The sequence below is a fragment of the Triticum aestivum genome, chromosome 6B (genome assembly GCF_018294505.1).
Source record: "Triticum aestivum cultivar Chinese Spring chromosome 6B, IWGSC CS RefSeq v2.1, whole genome shotgun sequence".
NCBI classification, from domain to species: Eukaryota; Viridiplantae; Streptophyta; class Magnoliopsida; order Poales; family Poaceae; genus Triticum; species Triticum aestivum.
In genome coordinates, this window is record NC_057810.1 from 655691065 (window position 1) to 655710926 (window position 19862).

General features: G+C 42.7%; 1 protein-coding gene and 1 long non-coding RNA gene across 14 annotated transcripts; one reads left to right on the forward strand and one right to left on the reverse strand.

Annotated features, from left to right (window-relative positions):
* Positions 1 to 11149: 11149 nt before the first annotated feature.
* LOC123138546 (uncharacterized) lies at positions 11150 to 17807 on the reverse strand. 3 transcript variants are annotated; one of them, XM_044558527.1, is made up of 5 exons: positions 17524 to 17807; positions 16117 to 16225; positions 15881 to 16047; positions 15742 to 15788; positions 11150 to 11682 (listed from the first exon to the last, which is right to left on the reverse strand). In XM_044558527.1, the coding sequence occupies exons 1-5, from the start codon at positions 17524 to 17526 to the stop codon at positions 11655 to 11657; spliced, it is 354 nt and encodes a 117-aa protein (XP_044414462.1). In that variant the 5' UTR covers positions 17527 to 17807; the 3' UTR covers positions 11150 to 11654. The 3 variants fall into 3 exon arrangements, 1 of the variants encoding a protein (XP_044414462.1); XR_006469238.1 differs by lacking the exon at positions 11150 to 11682 and having other exon boundaries at positions 15556 to 15788; positions 15881 to 15994; XR_006469237.1 differs by lacking the exon at positions 11150 to 11682 and having other exon boundaries at positions 15556 to 15994.
* Positions 13059 to 18719, forward strand: LOC123138547 (uncharacterized). 11 transcript variants are annotated; one of them, XR_006469249.1, is made up of 7 exons: positions 13062 to 13461; positions 13544 to 13719; positions 14416 to 14510; positions 15022 to 15080; positions 15169 to 15252; positions 15931 to 16027; positions 16093 to 17030. It is a non-coding gene; the product is annotated as an uncharacterized lncRNA (long non-coding RNA). The 11 variants fall into 11 exon arrangements; XR_006469247.1 differs by having other exon boundaries at positions 15022 to 15053; XR_006469243.1 differs by having other exon boundaries at positions 13063 to 13461; positions 14416 to 14473.
* Positions 18720 to 19862: the final 1143 nt, after the last annotated feature.

Below are 19862 nucleotides of genomic sequence, written 5' to 3' on the forward strand. Positions count from 1 at the left end.
TTCAGATGACACGATCTTTCAACTTCGACGTCCTGGATGCCCATGTGGGCTACTTATATCAAGAGTAAAATGCAGAGAACCAACAAGATTAAATGCATAGAAGCATTGAGGCTTCACACCAGATCCAACTTAATAACAACATGGTTGTTGCTTAATAGTACTGCTTATTCAAGGGTGAGAGAATAGGGTGCTTCTACTTAACGAGAGAAGAAAGATGGAACATGGTCATAAGTCATTCTCCAAAGTTGGGCCGAGCAAGGAGTAGAGTCCAGCGCTTCACACCCAGTTGAAATTGCTTTTGCAATGTTGCCGGCATACTAGGACTCGGATGCATCAGGATTTTATAGTGCATCAACTTAAGTTTCTATATAACATGGCGTCCTTGTTATGCTTAGCTAGACATGGGCTCTTGGTCAAGTCTGTGGGTGTGTTCTGGTGAATAAACTAGCATACTCTCAGCGTATTTCATTGCAACATGACAATGCACACAGGAGGTTGGGTCCCTCCCAAGGGAATGGGGAGATGTGGCCTCCTGCTCTCACGATCCCCTAGTGGTTGTTGGCAGACATCTCCTCCTTGTTGTTGGTGCGGGTGCGGTGACATTTGAGATTTGACAGCCATTTCTTCTCAAGAACGACATGATGTCCAAAGCTCTTAGCTCTATCCATAGCCATAGGTGATCAAGGTGACGAGAGAATGTGAAGTGTTGGTTCCAAGTATAGTATGAGTGTTAGGTTAATCCTGCATCAATGAAATAGCACGGGAGAGAATGTTGTAGAAGGCTCTAGAATAGGGATTAGATATAATCACAAACACTATAAAATTTACATCATGTGTATATTACATTTGATCATCTAATGAAGCTCGATATGATTACCAAGAGCTCTCAAACTAAAACTGAATTGCAAAAAACAGTCATAATTTTGAAAAAAAATATTCATGTTTTGAAAAATGTTTCAAAATGTGTTCGGCAGTCTGCAAAATGTTCTTGAACTAAAAAACTGTTTGCAATTTCGAGAAACATTCTTGAATTATAAAATCATGAATTTCAAAAAACATTGTGGAATGAAAAAATGTCTATGAGTGTGATTTTTTTTGCAAGTTTGAAACTTGTTCAATTTTTTTAAAAATATTTATGAATTCAAAAAATGTATATGAATTTCATTAAATGTTTGCGATTTCAAAAAGGTTCGCATATTTGAAAAATGTAGGAATTTGAAAATTGCTCTATTTTCAAAAAAGTTTATGAAATTCAATTTTTTTTGTGATTTTAAAAAAATTCATGAATGTGAAAATTGTTTGTGATTTTCAATTTTAAATGTTTTTTAGAAATTCATGAATTTGAAAAAAGAAAAAAGGCAACACAAAGAAAACGGAAGAACACCGAAATAGACCAACATGCCAGCCCGTTAGTGCGACATGGGTCACGTTTTGTCCGTATCCCTCGACTCACAGGGAATAAGATCTCTGGTCCAACAAGAGCTCCCTTTGAAACCAACCAATACCTATTTGGTGCATGTAGCGCCCTTACAGGCTTTGCTCTTATATGGCGCATGCCCTTCCGACCAGGAGAGTAGTGTGACGAGTCTGCTGTGTTCGTGATTTGGCCGGAGATTAGGTGAGCTAGTTGAGTAGTTCTGAGGTTGTGGTCATGTTTTATGAATCTTGCTGTGAATGGAACTACATAGCACAAATTGTTAGTTGTTATATCTCTGCATGTATCTTCCCCGCTTGATCGAAAGCAGCCGGATGTCTGGATTCAGTATCAGATTCAGTATCAGATTTCATGTAATCTTAGCAGAAAATAGAAAAAGAGCTTTGTTTTGTTTATAAATCAACACGGTTTAGACTTCAGAAGGCACGATGTGTCACCGTGAGTTCCACGATCTATCAAATTAACTTTGTTCTCTATTATCTCAAGTGTAAGAAATCCAAAACTGGGGGAATCTTCAATGTAATAATTGAAAGAAACTCAAAACTATTAAGAGGAAGCTAAAGGTCATGGATGCCCATGTGTGCAACTTATATCATGAGTAAAAATGAACAAAACCAGTACGATTAAATGCATAGAAATATTGATGCTTCACACCTAACCGTAGTTAATAGCAAGATGGTTGTTGCTTCATGGTAGATCTAACTAATGTGATAGTACTCCTATTCAAGAGTGAGAGAATAATGCGCTGCCATTTAACGCGACAAGAAAGATGGAACATGGTCATTAGTCATTCTTCAAACTTGGCCGAGCAATGAGTAGAGTCCAGCGCTTCACAACCAGCTGGAGTTGCTTTTACATTGTTGTTCACATCTTAGGACTTGGAAGCATCAGGATCTCTTGGTCAAGTACGTGGATGAGCACTAGTGACTAGACTAGCATACTATCGGCGTATTTTAGTGCAATGTGACACTACACACAGTAGGTTGGGTCCCTCCTTGGGGAATGGGGAGAGGTGGCCTCCTGCTCTCACGATCCCCTAGTTGTTGTTGGCACACATCTCCTCCTCGTTGTCAGGTACGGGTGCGGTGACATTTGATAACCATAATTTTCCCAAGAACTGCGTGATGTCCAAAGCTCCTAGCTCTATCCCAAAGTGGCAAAGACAACGAGAGAATGTGAAGTGTTGCTCACAAGTATTGTGTGAGTGTAGTTACGTTACGATCTTGCATCAGTCAAATAGCACCGGGGAGAATGTTGCACATGGTTCTAGAATAGAGAATAGATAGAATTTGAAAACACAAACACTACAAATTTATATCACTCATATATTGCATTTGCGAAGGAAGATCGATATGATTACCGAAAGCTCTCAAACAAAAATTGAATTTAGAAAAATATTCAAAAATTAGTAAAAAAATGTTAACAATTTGAAAAAAAATAATCAAAACATGGTCGTGAATCTGCAAAATGTTCTTTAAATAAAAAGCTTGCAATTTTGAAAAATGTTCTCAAATGAAAAAAATGAATTCAAATCATCATAACGAATTTCAGAAAAAGTTCATGAATTTCAGAAAATGTTGGAAAATTCAAAAATCTCCGTCAGTTCAAAAAATCTCATGAGTTCGAAACTTGTTCATTTTTTAAAAAAATATTCACGAATTCATTTTTTAAGAATTAAAAAATGTTCATGAGTTCAATATTTGTTCGCATATGTAAAAAAATACAAATTTGAAAGTTCCTCTACTTTCATTAAGTTTATGAAATTCAAATTTGTTTGTGATTTAATGGAACATGAATCTAATAAATTCTTCATGTTTTAAAAAAAACACATTTTAGAAAGTTTGCGAATGTGCAAAAATGAAAAGAAAAAATAAATAAATAAAAGAAAAGAGATGGGAAAAAGCGCCAAAACAAATTAATGGGGCAAGCCATTAGCGTAGCCTGGGTGAACGTTCTGTCCATAACTAGTTTTTGTGGTGGAAAAAGTGCCAAACCACAGTTTTGTGAAGCTTCTAGAAGTTTCCAGCCAGTTTTGTGAAACTTCTAGAAGCTTTCGACCATTTTTCTTGATTTCTGTTTTCTGATTTTTCCTCTTTATTTTTTGTATTTATTTTATTCATTTTGCATGAATTTATTTCAAATGTATGATTTTTTTCATATTCATGAACTTTTTCGAATCGGCAAATAAATTTTAAGTGCACAAAATTATTTCAATTCCATGAACCTTTTTCTCATTTGTTAACATTTTCCAAATTTGCTAATTATTTTTGAATTCGCGAACGTTTTTTGAGTACGTGAACTTTTTGTGATTTGGTAATATGTTTTGAATTTGTGATTTTTTTTTGAATTCTTGAATTTTTTTTAAATGAACTAATGAACTTTTTGGAATCCACATTTTTTGTTTTCTTGAATTGTTTTGTACTCTCTCCGTCCAGAAATACTCGTCGCAGAAATGGATATAAATGGATGCATCTAAAGCTAAAATACGTCTAGATACATCCATTCCTCCGACAAATATTTCTGGACGGAGGGAGTACTTGTGATCTTTTTTCAAGTCCGTGAACATTTTAGAATTGTAAACCGATCAGCGGTCAACTGATCAACAAACCGGATCTGGTTTTTTTCTTGTGGAACCTGTACGGCTGTTGAGTGAGCAAAGGCCCACCGAACAAATGGACAAGCGAGTGACACTAATGGGCCGCGAGCCATTTAGTAATCATGCGAGCGCCAGCCCACCGACTCGGCGGGTGCCCCTATGTGAAGAGCAACTAACTGGAGGTTACTCTCTGCGGGGGACCTCCATGGGTCACTTTTGGTGTCTTGGGAGCACGCCAAGTGGGGTGTCCAGCCGCCGCCTTATATCGCATACTGGGCGGTCATTTCAGAAGATTTTATTTTTCTTTATGTGTTTCCAGGTTTTGGATGTTTTTTCTTTTTGTTTTTTTGCCCGCTTTTCTCTAGGTTTTGGAAAAAATCACTATTTTTTTGCACTGGAAAAATAAATTGTGCTTCCACGAGAAGCACAACACATATTTGCTTCTCATGTAGGCATAAATATGCTTCTGCGAGAAAGACATCTGTGTTTCTTGAAAAGAAAAAAAATCTATGCTTCCACGAGAAGCACATATTTGCTTCCCATGTAAACACAAATTTTCTTCCGAGATGCTTTTCTCGGAAAATAGAAGAACAATGTGTTTGGAAGAGAAGCACAAATTTGCTTTCACGGAGGCACATATTTGCTTCCATGAGAAGCACAACTATGCATCTCGGAAAGGAAAAAAAATATGTGCTTTCATAAGAAGCACATGTTTGCTTCTCGTGCAGTGCAGGCACATGTTTGGTTCCGTCAGAAGAACAAATTTGCTTCCATGGAGGCGCATATTTGCTTTCATGAGAAGCACAACTATGCTTCTCGGAAAGGAAAAAAATATGTGCTTTCGCAAGAAGCACATATTTCCCCCCCTCTTGGGCGGGGGGGGGGGGGGGGGGGGCATAGAAAAAACCTTGATTCCGGCTTCAGCTTTTTCTTTCGTTTTCCCGATTATCGGTGCTTTTTGTTTTTGTTTTCCAGTCTCCAATTTCTTACCTGTATTTTATGTGAATTTTTAATTAAAATCTATTAACATGGAATCTAGTTTCAAAGATCTTGACATGAGAAATCCAACGATGTAAACGGTTCAAGATTTGGATGCACGATTCAAGAGATAAAACATTTTGAATAAACGAATCTACGAAAAAGGAAAAACTACCAGGTTACGACGAATGGTGCACCGCTTGTCAACGCCCGAGAAGGTGGGAGCGATCTTTACAAGAAGTAACCCCTAACTAGTGAATTTGGGTTAGTTTAGTTGGCATCCACACCGCTACATGCCCCTGGAGGGTGCGTGGAGTTAGCCTTCGTAGCTGTTTTGTTTGTTTCGTAACTCAGACATGGTTATTAGCCTGGCCCAGCCGCCCAGGCAAGCGGAATTGGACGCCTGGATGGCTGCTTGGCATGCAAATTTGTGGTTCTGTCCAAACAACAGAAGGTAAATATGATGTGACATATTCTAATACTCTAACCAGGCATGATAAATGTTTTAAGCATGTATATAAAAAAATGATCCTAATGTATACAAAAAAATGTACAACGTTTATTAGAAAAGTAGACCTCAAATAATATATGTTTAAAAAAATGTTAATTATGTATTGTAAAAATGTTAAATATATATAAAGAAAATTGTTCCCGATGTATACAAAAAATGCAAAAAAATTAGAAAACAAAATATATATGTTTATAAAAATGTTAATCGCGGATTTGGCAATGTTAAATGTGTATATGAAAATTGTTCACGATCTAGAAAAAAATGGTTAACATGTATAAAAAAGTAGACATAATAAAATATATGATTGAGAAAATATTAATCATGTATTTAAATAATAATAAAGGTGTGGAAATTTACAATACGTGTGGAAAAAGGTAGACATAAAAAATTATAAATTAAAAAAAGTTATTTCGCAAAGAAAAAAGTTTCAAAAGTGTTGATCATGTCTTTGGTAAATGTTGAACTTGTATATAAAAGATGTTCCTGATGTATAATTTTTTAATGTGTATGTAAAAGGTTGACATGAAAATATATGTTCGAACAAAATATTAATCATGTATTTGAAAAATGATCCACGTGCACAGGATAATGATTCAAATGTATACAAAAAATATTTCGTGTAATGGAAAAATATATTAAAGATTAATAAAAATATATCCCTATTCTATATGGAAATAGGAAGAAAACAGCAATTAAAATCAAGGTTTCGTCTTGCTCTTTGACAAGCACCTTATTTACTTCATATTTCTTTTGTAATCATCACAAAGAGTACCATCATGTAATAAAAACAAAAAAATATATCACAATTCCAGGAGTATGCCTCCCCGTTCGACACCCCCGGTTTGTCCAAGCCTTAACATTAGGGGGGATTTGTGGCACGTAGGTGCAGGGGCACCGACATCATTTTTCTTTTGGCTTGTGATGTCTATCGTCTGAGGACCAGACTGGTACTGTATTTTACTTCGAAGCCATCATCAAGGACGTAGGTGAAGGGGATGCCACTTGATAAAGCGCCGGGGCCGGACGGTTTCACGGGACGGTTCTATGCCTCGTGTTGGCACATCATCAAGGACGACTTCATGCGCGCACTCGAGCATTTCTTCCGCGGTGACATGCGCGGGCTGGCCTCAATCAACAAGGCGCCCGTTTCCCTCTTGCCCAAGAAAGTGGGGGCGGCAGAGCTGAAGGACTATAGGCCGGTGAGCCTCATTCATGGAGCAATCAAGATCTTCGAGAAAGTGTTGGCAACCCGGTTGGCGGCGGAACTGCCGCATCTAGTAGGCAACCACCAAAGTGCGTTTGTGGGTGGGCGGTCTCTCCATGACAACTTCATGCTTGTGCAGTGCACGGCACGCCGTCTACACGCCCTACGAGAGCCCACAGTACTCCTAAAGCTAGACATATCTAAGGCTTTTGACACCATACAGTGGCCGTTCCTCTTGGAGGTTTTGGAACACATGGGTTTTGGACCGTGGTGGCGAGCTTGGGTCTGCGCCATCCTGTCAACTTCGACCACGAGAATCGCGGTGAATGGAATACCTGGGGAGATGATCTTCAACTGCTGCGGCTTGCGCCAAGGGGACCCGATATCCCCAATGTTGTTCATCCTATGCGTGGAGCCGCTTCACAGATTGTTCCGGAAGGCTACAATGGCAGGCCTCCTCACGCCCCTAGCACGATCAGGGCTGCAACAGAGGCTCTCAATGTTTGCAGACGACGTCAGAATCTTCATCAAGCCCGAGCAACAAGACTCGGCTGCAAGCAAGGCCATCTTGCGCATCTTTGGGCAGGCCTCCGGACTGCATGTTAATATGGCCAAGAGTGCGGCACTCCCTATCCGCTGCTCCGAGGAAGACTTGACTCGAGTCTGCGGCGCCCTTGGCTGTGCGGCGTCGGCATTCCCATGCAAATACCTGGGCCTCCCGCTGTCCCTCAAGAAGCTCATCGTGGCGCAACTGCGGGGCCTTGTTGACCAATTGGCTGCACACCTCCCACATTGGAAGGCGGCGACCCTTTCGAAGAGCAGCCGAGCGCTGCTTGTGCACGCGGTCCTCTGCGCAATCCCGATTCACTCTATGTTGGCGCTAGAACTGCCACCGAAGATCATCTCCGCCATGATCAAGATCTGTCGTGGGTTCCTTCGGGTTGGGAAGGCGGACGCTGGAGGAGGCTGTTGCCAGGTGGCCTGGGATCGGGTATGTGCACCCAAGTGGGCTGGCGGGCTCGGCATCCCGGACCTGAGGTGGACGAATGTGGCCCTGCAGGCCAAGTGGTTATGGTTGCAAAGGGTGGACCGGGATAGGCCATGGTCGGAGTTCGCGGTTTCCGTTCCGAAAGAGTCCAGGCAGCTCTACCAAGCAGCGGCGAGATCCAGTGTTGGGGATGGTCGGAGCACGTTATTCTGGGAAGATTGTTGGCTCAATGGGTACCGTATACAAGAGCTAGCACCGCGGGCGTACGACATGGTAGCGCCACGGACGAGGAGGTCGAGATCCGTGTTCGAAGCCATAGTGCAGGGCAGATGGGCCACGGACATCGGACCCGCTATCGATGCGGACGACCTGGTAGAATACATGGGCATCTGGCCCGCGGTGGTGGCGGTGCAGCTGCACGAGGGGACGACAGACTCTATCACATGGTCATGGGGGAAAGATGGCACGTTCTCGGCCAGATCGGCGTATGCGGCCAAGTTTGCAGGTCGGCAGGTATCGCCTACAGCGGCATTCACATGGAGTTCGAGAACACCGTTGCGGTGTAGATTCTTCGCTTGGCTTGTGATCATGGACAGGTGCTGGACCTCCGCCAGACTGGCCAGGCGAGGGTTGCCTCACCAGGCTGCTTGCCCTCTCTGTGACCAGCATGACGAAACGATCGGCCATCTACTTGTCGAGTGTGTGCCGACGCGACAGGTTTGGACACATGTGTTCACGGCAATGGGTATCCCGCATGCCACACCGACTCCAGGAGAAGCGTTGCAGGATTGGTGCACCAGACTCGGCGCCAGTAGGCGGCACTCAAAGACAATCCGCGCCATCTGCCTGCTTACCATGTGGGAGGTGTGGAAGCACAGGGATGCCATCGCCTTTGATGGGGCATCCGTCTGTCTCGCGCGGCTTCTGGACCGGATTCGGAGCGAAGGCGAGGTATGAAGGCAGGCGGGCATACTTCGAGGGGAGCTCGCAGTGGCATTCACGGCGACACCGGAGCGGGCAGCTAGCGAGTAGCCGGATTAGCACATAGGCGGACAAACGCGGAGCCCATTGTAATCAAGCGTTGTAACATAATTGTGGAGGGCTCTTTCCCTTTCTCCTTTAATATATGATACGCACACTCGTGCATATCCGAGATTTTTTTTTACACAAGACCGGTATTGTAGCACCGTGACTTTCCTTTTGAATGTTAGAGGATCCGATTCCGACTCTAGACTGAGAACTAGATAAAATAAAATAAAAATAACACTACAAAGTTTAGGTTACGATTTATCTTAAATATGATCACCTAAAGAATCTCAAAACGGTTACCAGGGAGCTCTTAGAACAGTGTATGGATGCACATATGCTCGTAGGATATGCTTGGAGGCAGTACGCATTGTTACATCGCATCAAATCAAAGATAATGTGATAGAACTCCTATAAGCGTGTGATAATACTAGTACTTTTATTTAAACTTGAGAAGAGAGACGGGAACATAATCCTGGAGTCCGCGCCTACTAACTCAAGCGTCAAGGGGCAGCGGGAATTGGAGGCGGGGGAGAGACACTACTGCTAGCTTTGGGGCGTGTTTACCGCGGTTGTTCGTGCACGGCAAGTTCTAGCTGCCGGAGGACGTGGACATAGGCGGCCTTTCACAGGGGAAGTGTTTAGAAACGGTGCACCGGCCGAACCGTTCTGCCGGTTCACACGTTCACGCTGGCAAACGCGCCCGCGCATCCTCGCCTCCTTCCTTACGCGTCTCCATCCTCTACCTTCAGCCTACGTGCGCGCACCTCCCTTCCCCGAGCTGCGACTGGGCCTCCACGAACTCCATCGCCGGCGGCCAGGCGCTCCCTCGCCGGCCGTCATGGCTGCCTGCTGCGATGGCCAGATCCATCCCCAACCTACAGCCTTCAAGGGCGCGCATCCCCTCCCCTCCTCCTCTCGGGCAGCGACTGGGCCACCACAAGCTCCATCGCCGGCGGCCGGGGCGCTCCCTCGCCGCCCGCCATAACTGCCTACCCGCCTTGCCCGGATCCACCCGCGTATAGAAGTGTTGCAACCGTCACCTAAAAAAGCTTCAACGGCCATTCCAAAAAGCTTCAACCATAGACATAGAAAGCTTCAATGGCACTGCACAACAAGGGGAAGCTGCAACCATAGTTGAATTTTGCTACTACCGGCGAAGCTTTTTGCTACATCCATCAGGCGGAGCTCGGACCTCGCGACGACGACAACGATGTTTTGCTGCAACCGTAGCAGGATTTTGCTACAACTAGCATCGTTTTTTGCTACAACCGGCATAATGTTTTGCTACATCCATCATGGCCGAGCTGCGACCCGCGACGGCGACGATGGCTTTTTGTTACAACTGTCATAGGTATTTGCTACGTCCGGCAACGGGCTTTGTTACATCCGTTTATTTTTTTAGAATGCAAATGTTCGCTACAACCCATTCTTTTTTGTTGCAACCATGTCTCCATTTTGCTACGACCAACAACGAAAAGTGCTACAACGGCCAATTATATTTGCTGGAACCAGTCAATCGTCAGGGAGGCGGAGCTGCATCCATGGCGTGCGCAGGCGGGATCCATCCATGGCGAGCGCGGACGGCGAAGCTGCATCCATGGCGAGCGCGGCCAGCGGAGCTGCATCCATGGCGAGCACGGCCAGAGGAGCTACATCCATGGCGAGCGCGGATCTCGCGCGGGCGGCGGAGCTGCGTCCATGGCGACCGCTGTTCTTGGGCAAACGCAGAAGGCCGGCGAGGGCGCCCACCGGCGACGAGGGAACGCCGCGGTGGTGCTTCAAGCTCGGCCGTTTTCTCGCGCGGTATGGCGTGATCTCGGCGGCGCTCGGAGGGAGGAGACAATGTTTCTGCGAGAGGAAGAAGGGAGCTGGGCGAAATGTTTTTTTACCTAGATCTGACAGTCTCCGCGATTTGATCTGACGGCCCGCGCGCGACCGGCCGAAACGTTGGGCCGGTGCGCCCGTGCAGATCACTGCCCCTTTCACAGTGGGCTGTGAGAACGGCATGCTCACAGTCACCGTCAAGAAGCAACCACCGTCAGAGTAGAAGGCCAAGCTCGTCCAAGCTAAAGGCTTGATGATCGGCAATGAAGACCTTTTTTTTCCTTGAGCCGAAGCGAAAAAAAGATCTCTGAAGCTAAAAAATGGTTTCCATCAACTGATCATCAAGCCTTTAGCCACGGATGCTTGCTAGGGAACATTTGGTGCCGCATCGGCTTCGTCATTGTATAGTGTGGCGAACCTGTGGTAGCTTTGTGTGCTTGTTTATGGTCGCACGTTCTGCTTCTGATCCAGCCGGAGAGTAGGTGTGTGCTACTTATGGTCGTATTCTGCAAAAATGTTGTTGTGGAATGGAACAATGGAAGCACGAATTACTTTTTTTTTTTGTGAAATAAGAGCTTCCATTCATTAAACAACGGGATTACAATCGTTCTGCAGACAAACAACTAAAAAACGTGGTACATAATTTATCCAAAGACATCTTCTCCTAGTTGATGTTGCCTGCTTAGCACACAAATGTGCACCTTCGTTAGCCTCACGACCAACAAAATTTAATTGGAAAGACTGCAAACTCCTGCTGAGCTCTTCTATTTCCTGGAGTATCGGAGCTATGACAGAACGATTTGGTTTCTATCCCTCCATAACTTAACAACCTCCTGGGCATCAGACTCAACGATAACCTTTGATAGACCAATATCACAGGCGAGTCTCACACCATCACGTACGGCAAGGGCCTCCATAATTAAAACATTGGCCGTCTGACCATACCAGATGGCTTGGCCCCGTAGTAAGGCACCACAATGATCACGAACAATCACACCTGTAGCTCCCTCATTATTGTTTGGCGAGAAGCTAGCATCCACATTGAGCTTAATAATGCCAGAAGCTGGAGGTTTCCACCTTGGCCGCTCCTTATGGTGTTGCTTCCCTGAAGCCTGTCCTGTTAGTGTAAGATCATAGGCAATATCAGCAGTCCACTTCACAGATTTAGACACGGATCCTACTCTCTTTTCATGGTGTCGAGCATTCCGCTCAGACCATACAGCCCATCCACCACACAATATAACAGCCGCATCTTCAGAAGAAACTTTGCTGCTATCAATCAGATCTACAGTCCAGAAATCTGGGTGAAGCTCCGGCACCTTGACTGAAGTGAGATTCTTCAACTCCTGCCAGAACAATTTGGCCCATGTACAGTCGAACAAGGCATGTTTGATGGTCTCCTCTCTACCACATGTTTGACAGAATGAGATACAATCCATATGCCTCTCATGGAGAATCGCTCGACAAGGTATAAATTTTTTAATGAACCTCCACCAGAAGTTACGGGGAGCACGAATTACTAGTGATCGTATCTATAACACACCGCACACATAAGAAGTGGGAGAAACGCAAAGCTCATGTAGCAGCAAAGAAGGTGGAAGCAGAGAAGGTTTAGGTGGGCCAGAGTATTGAAGAAGAAGCAGTCACAGAAGGACGAAGAGGACGTACGGGTTACCATGAGACCCGCCAGCCATCCGATTCACGAGCGAGGGTTGGGTCAAGCCCTGATGATGCATGTGGCCGGGTAACGGAACAGAATGGGGAGTACCCTGGCAAGGGCGAATTGTTCCTCCTCCTGTGTATCACCTTCCTTCTCCGATCCACCATATTCAAGTAATTGGTGCTTCGAGTCTGGTATGGAAGTGGTGCTTATAGTCTAGTCTGTTACAGTATCTGTCTGTACCTCGTCATATTTTGGCTGGTTCAAGCTGTGTGGGTGGAAAACCTAATCAAACAGGTGAAAGATTGATTGCAGTGTCTATTGCAGTGCATTGTGCTCCAGCAACTTAAACAACATAATCCTTATCCCGTGAAAGTAATCTTGGTGCAAAACAAAATGTGCAATAGTGTATTCCATGACAATTGTGTTTCAGTATCAGCTCTTTTTGTTCGGCACGAAACAAATCTATTTATATATAAAAAGTATTTGATGGGTTAATCAAAGGAAAGATAAATAATCTAGAAATTATCACAATAATTAGAAATATCTGGTCGTTGATTTGATGAACGCTTTACTTAAAAGACGTAATTAACGGACAAGATCTAGGAACTTAAGTAGAAAAAAAAACAAAGAGGGATGGTATTGCCAAACAGTATTAGCACATTGATCGATCTAATTTCTACTCCTGATGGAGCAGTTGGTGAATAGTCCGTGCGGTTTATTTTCGCTGGTTTATTTTCGTCACCCCATCATCGTTTTTTTTTTGTCATCATCCCATCTCTGCCAAAAAACCTTTGCCAAAAAAAACCCTCATGCTCAGAGCAGATCGATCTCCGCCGCCGACCAGACCTTCGCACGCCCGATCTCACGCCCCATAGCAGGAGGCGGCTATCTGCTGTGGGATCGGGCGAGGTGACGCCGGCGATCACGACCCTGATCCGACGGCGACCCCCTTCTGCTCTTCTCCCTCTCCTCTAGGGTTTTGGTGCCGCCATCTCCGCACTTCCAGAAAGAGATCGGGAGAGGCTGAGCCCAGAGCTAGATGAAGGAGAAGAGAATGTCCATGGATCATTAAGGGGCGGCGGCGACACAAGGCTGATGAAGGTGTTTGTAGGTGGCCTGGCGTGGGAGACGAGCAAGGAGGGCGTGCGCGTCCACTTCGAGCGCTTCAGCGAGATCCTCGAGGCCGTCGTCATCGCCGACAAGGGCACCGGCAGATCCAAGGGCAGCTGATTCGTGAGTACTCACCCAAACAATTCTCTCTTCCGCTCATCATCGATTGATCTTCAGTAGTTAATTCTCTTGATTAATTATTCAGTCCTGTTAGTTGATGCTATGCCTGAATGGATGCTTGGTAAGTTACGTTCTGGAGGCGGAGGCGGCCATCAAGACATGGTGAATGGCGTCCAGAGGGCCAACTGCGACCTAGCTCGCCTACCTTGGGATCCAGAGGTCCAAGGCACCACAACCAACTGCCTCTGCATCCATATTCTGGTAATTTATTAGTTCGATGCTTTGATTAGCTATTACTGAATTATATGATTAGTTAGTGAGAATTAAGTGCCAGGCCCGTCTCAGTTTGATTGTTAGTCGTTGACCATGTGCAGTCAATTAATTAGATGCTTTCATTAACTTCTAATTTGCTGAATTATTATTGGTTAAGCACCGTGCAGGTATTCATTTGATTGTTAGTCGTTGACCATTAGCATCAAGCTAGCTAGGTGTGCGTGCATGCTACACATATATATCAGTTGTTGCAAGTTACAATCATCTGCCAACTCTCTTTTCAGAAAAAAAAATATGCCAACTTAATTAATCAATCATGTCGAATTGTAGACACAGTGACCAGACGATGCAAAGTTACTGTTTAGTTTGACATTTTTAGTAGAAGGTTTTTTTTTTGGACTGGATTTAGTAGAAGGTTTAGTGTCAATCTAGATTTGCTAGGACTAATTTGAAAACTACCGGTGTTATAGATTTGCTAGGACTAATTGATCTGCTTGCATGCCTAATGCCCTTTGTGATGTTTTCCACTATCAAGATTACACTTCTAGAAAATGTGTTTATTTTGTTAGTTTCAATCTATAACAAAATCTAATTTGATTCCACTCTGGACAATCTGCAAACAGATGCTAATTCTCCATGATTATTAACTTGTCCGAAATCTTAATTCCGTCTTTCCTATTGCAGGTTTATTTCAGTTTAGTGTGGTAATCGGCAACAACCAAGTTAACAAATCTTAACTGAAGTATGTGTTTTAAATCTTCGGTGGTGATTTTTTTCTTGTGAGTAGACCAATACAAACTGTAGTATGTATTCTGAATTTCGTTCATGTGACTAGATGCATATGAACTGAACTACTGAAGCTCTGTTATTCTTTCTAAGGCGACAATGGTCGCAACTCCATCTAAACTCGAAACAGATATCGGCCATCTCTTATTCTTTCTAAATCTTAACAGAGGAAAAAATTCACAAGCTTTAGATGGAGTCTGGCGTGTTATTCGAATTTGATTCAGAATAGAAACAGATATCGGAAACTTGAATGTACTAACGTGACACGATTCAGATTGCATTGGCTGACATATGTAATGATCTTCATATAAAAGGGGAAATTAAATCAATCACATGTACATCCGGGTTGCCCGACGCATATGTTTGAGAGGCAGTACATGAGATTATCGAGGAAAGCTATGAAGAGAAGCATACAAATATACTAAGATGACACCTGATTCCCTAGGTGTGCATGACATACTGATCATCATTTGAACTAATCTATGATCTTGTTTGCAATTTCAGGGTGGTGTAGCAAGCAAGCAAGAATTGGAGAGGTATCATTATGAGCTAATCTGGACCATGTACAGAGTTGACAATAGTTCAAAAAATATCTGTTTACTGAAGGTTGAGATTCCAATTCACATGTACATTGTTCTGCATTTTCTACAGTCTTCGGTGCATGCTTGGAGAAGAGGCTAAGATGAGAGGCTTCAATCTGGAGATGACAATGATAGTCACCTGGTGCAACTAAAGGTTCGGTTTCATACTTGTGAAGTTGTGATGATATTGTTCAGGTAGTACTCCCTGACTGATTTCACTTGTACTATTTCTTCACAGAAGGTACTAAAATATCTTGTCATACTAATATTTAATTTCTACTGATACTTTGTGAAAATACTCAGTTTTCTTATACTAAACTATACCTGTTTACTTTTGTACTGAAATGTACCTTCTTACAAAGATTTCATAGGAAGGAGGAGGTTAAGGGAGCAAAAGGCATGTGGAGACACGAGCCAGCTCAAGGAGAAGTTAACCCATAAATTACTTCAATAATAATTTAATAAACCTCTAATTTACCTTACAGAATAAAAGGCCTATGATGAAAGAATAGCATCCAGAAAAAATACAACTAGATAACGGGACAATTTCATATGGGAGAATGACAAATTAGAGAGCTTAAACATTAAGTTGCCTCCAAAGCTTTGCAAACCGCAATGGTACAAGACTAAGTTCAGTTCTTACTGGTTTCTTACTGCATGAAGAACTCTCGTCGTTACCATTTTCCAAACCTGTAGCAAGCAATGCATTAGATGACAATTCAAATTATTGGACACCAAGACTGCTGAGAAGCATTATTGTAACAAACATGGAAAGAGCTTACATCCATGACATCATCATCCCCATGCCTCTGACTTTTATCCCTTTGTTCAGGTGTCAAGTAGTTGGCCATTTGGCGGAAGTCAGGTCCAGGGGGAGACTCCGGTGTCCAGGAACTCTCCCCAGGAAAGACGTCAATCATAAGTTCCAGGTAAATTCCACTAACCAACCCTTTGCACAAAGAATTTATAGAATTGATAAGAAAGTGGAAAACAGGTGCTCAGGCAAGTAGTAACATACAAGGCACACGATGGAAGAGATGGCGTTCCCAGAGATGTGAATCACATGGGTGCGGCATCAAGAATGGTGAGAAGTCTGTGAACTTGTTCATCCTCCATGTAGACCCATCCTTCAAAAACAATGTTTTTTACAGATCAGCATAAGAAGCACCAGTTATAGCTTGACCACAACATGGAGAAGAAAACTTTATTTGACTTAAGAAATCATTTCACTTCGGTGACACAATGTGAAATCTCCAAACAGTCCAACAAGATCAGATACATAAAAGACTATCTTTCCCGACACCATACATCTTTAATCTTACAACACTGATTCAATCGAATAATATCCTTTGTTCTTCAAGCATTTTCCTTTCTTTTTATTTTGATACTATCTCCAAACTTTGTGACAACATGATCAGATATTATCAGATAGTAGAGAAAATCTAACATATATTTGCTTGGGTTACCTAGCTGCAAAGCAGAATCTGAACTGGAAGACAGATCCACTCCTAATCATGTGGTACCAGGAAATTACCGAAACTCTTTCTACAGTCTGCGGTGCATGCTTGGAGAAGAGGCTAAGATGAGAGGCTTCAATCTGGAGATGACAAGGATAGTCACCTGGTGCAACTAAAGGTTCAGTTTCATACTTGTCAAGTTGTGATGATATTGTTCAGGTAGTACTCCCTGACTGATTTCACTTGCACTATTTCTTCACAGAAGGTACTAAAATATCTTGTCATGCTAATATTTAATTTCTACTGATACTTTGTGAAAATACTCAGTTTTCTTATACTAAAATATACCTGTTTACTTTTGTACTGAAATGTACCTTCTTACAAAGATTTCATAGGAAGGAGGAGGTTAAGGGAGCAAAAGGCATGTGGAGACAAGAGCCAGCTCAAGGAGAAGTTAACCCATAAATTACTTAAATAATAATTTAATAAACCTCTAATTTACCTACAGAATAAAAGGCCTATGATGAAAGAATAACATCCAGAAAAAATACAACTAGATAACGGTTGTTAACAACAAGAGAATATATGACCAAGAACATAACTGAAGAAGTGTGATTAAGGGGGAGCTTTGGAATAGATAAAAGCAGTCTCAAGCACCAATAGGATATGAAAATAGCAATGCTCATCCAGACTCATCTCTTTGGTTCTAACAGTTGCATAACTCTAGGGTACCTAACGGCTCTGTACATCCCAGTCATAGTGAAATTTCAGTTTTCAGTTCACAAACATCTTTCAGAGAAGTAACATTACCACACATAGCCATTGCTAAACTGATTTTTTTTTTTTTGAATTTTTGCTAAACTGAAAATGAACATGAGGATTGTCCAAGGTTCCACCAAATACAACGACACCTGAACAGGTGCGGAAGGGCACAGATCAGTATGGCCCGTGTGGGGTTCGGGGATTACCATTTTTGCGAGCTCTGCGAGGACGCTGGAGGCGCGGTCGGCGTGGCGTCACGAGAAGCAGTGGTGGATGGCGTCGACCTGCGTGCGGACCCTGCCGGGCGACCGCCTCCTGGGAGTGGCGGCAGAAGATCTCGGGGCCGAAGGAGCCCTCGTCGTCCTTGTTGTCTTCATGGGCATCGGCGTTTCCGAGCGGCGACGAAACGACGGCGGCGGCGGCCGAGACAGACTGCGCTTCTGTGCCTTGCGTCGCGAGCGCTGGGGTGCTTGTCGAAGGCGGGGGAGGGGGAGGGCAGAAGCAAAGAGGTGGGCCGGTGCAGGGAGAGGAGGGCCCGGACGCCGCCGTCGAGGGGAGGGGAGGCACCATGGATGGGAGTAGCTGTGAGGGGAGAAGGTGAGAGGAGCGGCTCTGAGTGGAGAAAGTGAGTGGCTGTACTGTGAGGATAAGTTTTTTTAGTTTGTGAAAAATTTGGTTTGTCTCACTTTTATTTACATGTTTATAATATAAAAATGTCATTTATATGTTTATATATTTATATGCTTCAGATTTGTGGATAAGTGTTTCAACTGATGGATTCGGATGAAACTTTCAAAATGTCAACTGACACTGCCATTGATGTAACGATATCATCAAGTTTTACTCAACTACCAGATGAGATGCATACAAATAACTATTATTTTTTGTATGTGTGATGCACATGATAACGTAAAGGGTGTATTTTTATATATGTTTATTTTTGAAGAATGAGATGGATTATGTCGATGTTTAAAAAGAATCCATCGACAAGGGTCCCAAAACGACGTCGTTCGGAGGAGACGAAAATTCAACGAGTTTTATAGAGAGTGAAAAGCGTGCAAGCGAGGATAGCCCATAAGAACATTAAAGGCAAAATAAATAAATGTTACACATGGGATATTGTTTTTACTGTGATTACCGTTCTGTTCTTTCATCCATTTTTTTTATTCATGTGATTTGGCTCATTGTGATATCATAACGGCAGATTATGTCTGGCACCCCTAAAGATATTACCATCATTGCATCAATCATGTATGTTATAAAAAAAGTTTGCAAAACATTAACATTGCCAATGAAATGGATTTAAATTATTTTCCATTTGTTATCTTTTATATACATGCAAATTTTAACACCCGTTATGTTTATATATAATACCAGCAAAATATTTAAATGGCCGTGGTGAGTATTCTCCGTTACACATTTTAAGACCTTCAACATGAAGTATTCGTGTTAACTACATATATTGCTTGTATAAGATGGTTATGAGTCGAGGAAGAAGTTTTTATTATGCTTGCTCAAATATCATCCAAATAAAGCTAAAAACAACATTACTGATATTGTGCGAGAATTTCTTAATCGAATCAAGAATATCTTAATTAGTAATAATTCTTAGTTGGATCATCGCTCTTATGTATGAATCATCAACTTGCTTTTATTATCTATTTATATTGCAAGTAAAGTGGATTTCAATTATTACGCGGTTGCACTCGTGCTATTGTGTCTTTATTACATGTAAAATTTAACATGTGTTTATATAACTCCAATGAAATATTTCAAAAGCCCGTGGCAACGCACGGGCATTCTACTAGTCTAGTTAGAGTAACAATGGTACAAGATCCAACATTTTCTAAAACAAAAGTACTTGATGTGTTAATCAGAGGAAAGATAAATAATCTAGAAATTACCACAATAATTAGAAATATCTGGTTGTTGATTTGGTGAACGCTTTACTTAAAAGACGTAATTAACGGACAAGAACTAGGAACTTAAGTAGAAAAAAAACAAAGAGGGATGGTATTGCCAAACAGTATTAGCACATTGATCGATCTAATCTAGTTAGAGTAACAATGGTACAAGATCCAACATTTTCTAAAACAAATTCCCAACGATTATGAGAAGGGTGATCCTATATGGAACGAGTAGGAGTATTACTCTATCAATAGTGAACGAGTAGGGGTTGTGGTTCTTCATGAAACGCTTCATGAAATCCATAAGAAAAAAATAGACGAGGTTGTTTTCAAAGTGGATTTCAAAAAAGCGTACGATAAAGTCAAATAGCCATTTCTTCAACAGGCCTTGCGTATGAAAGATTTTGATCAGGCCTGAAGACACCAGATAGAATCTTTCATGCAAAAAGGGAGTGTTGGAATTAAAGTGAATGCCGACATAGGTCACTACTTCCAAACACATAAGGGCCTGAGACAAGGAGATCCGATGTCATCTATTCTGTTCAACATAGTTGTTGACATGTTGACAATTCTAATAGGAAGGGCAAAGGATGTTGGTCAAGTAGGTGGCCTGGTACCTTATTTAGTTGATGGAGGTG

Bases quoted from the DNA above. Each gene is read 5' to 3' on its own strand.
- LOC123138546 (XM_044558527.1), bottom strand. The intron at 16,048-16,116 runs GTATGTTACTAC...CTTTGTGCAAAG, and splicing joins TCTCTTCCATCGTGTGCCTT to GGTTGGTTAGTGGAATTTAC. The intron at 11,683-15,741 runs GTAAGAACTGAA...TTACACTAACAG, and splicing joins CTTCATGCAGTAAGAAACCA to GACAGGCTTCAGGGAAGCAA.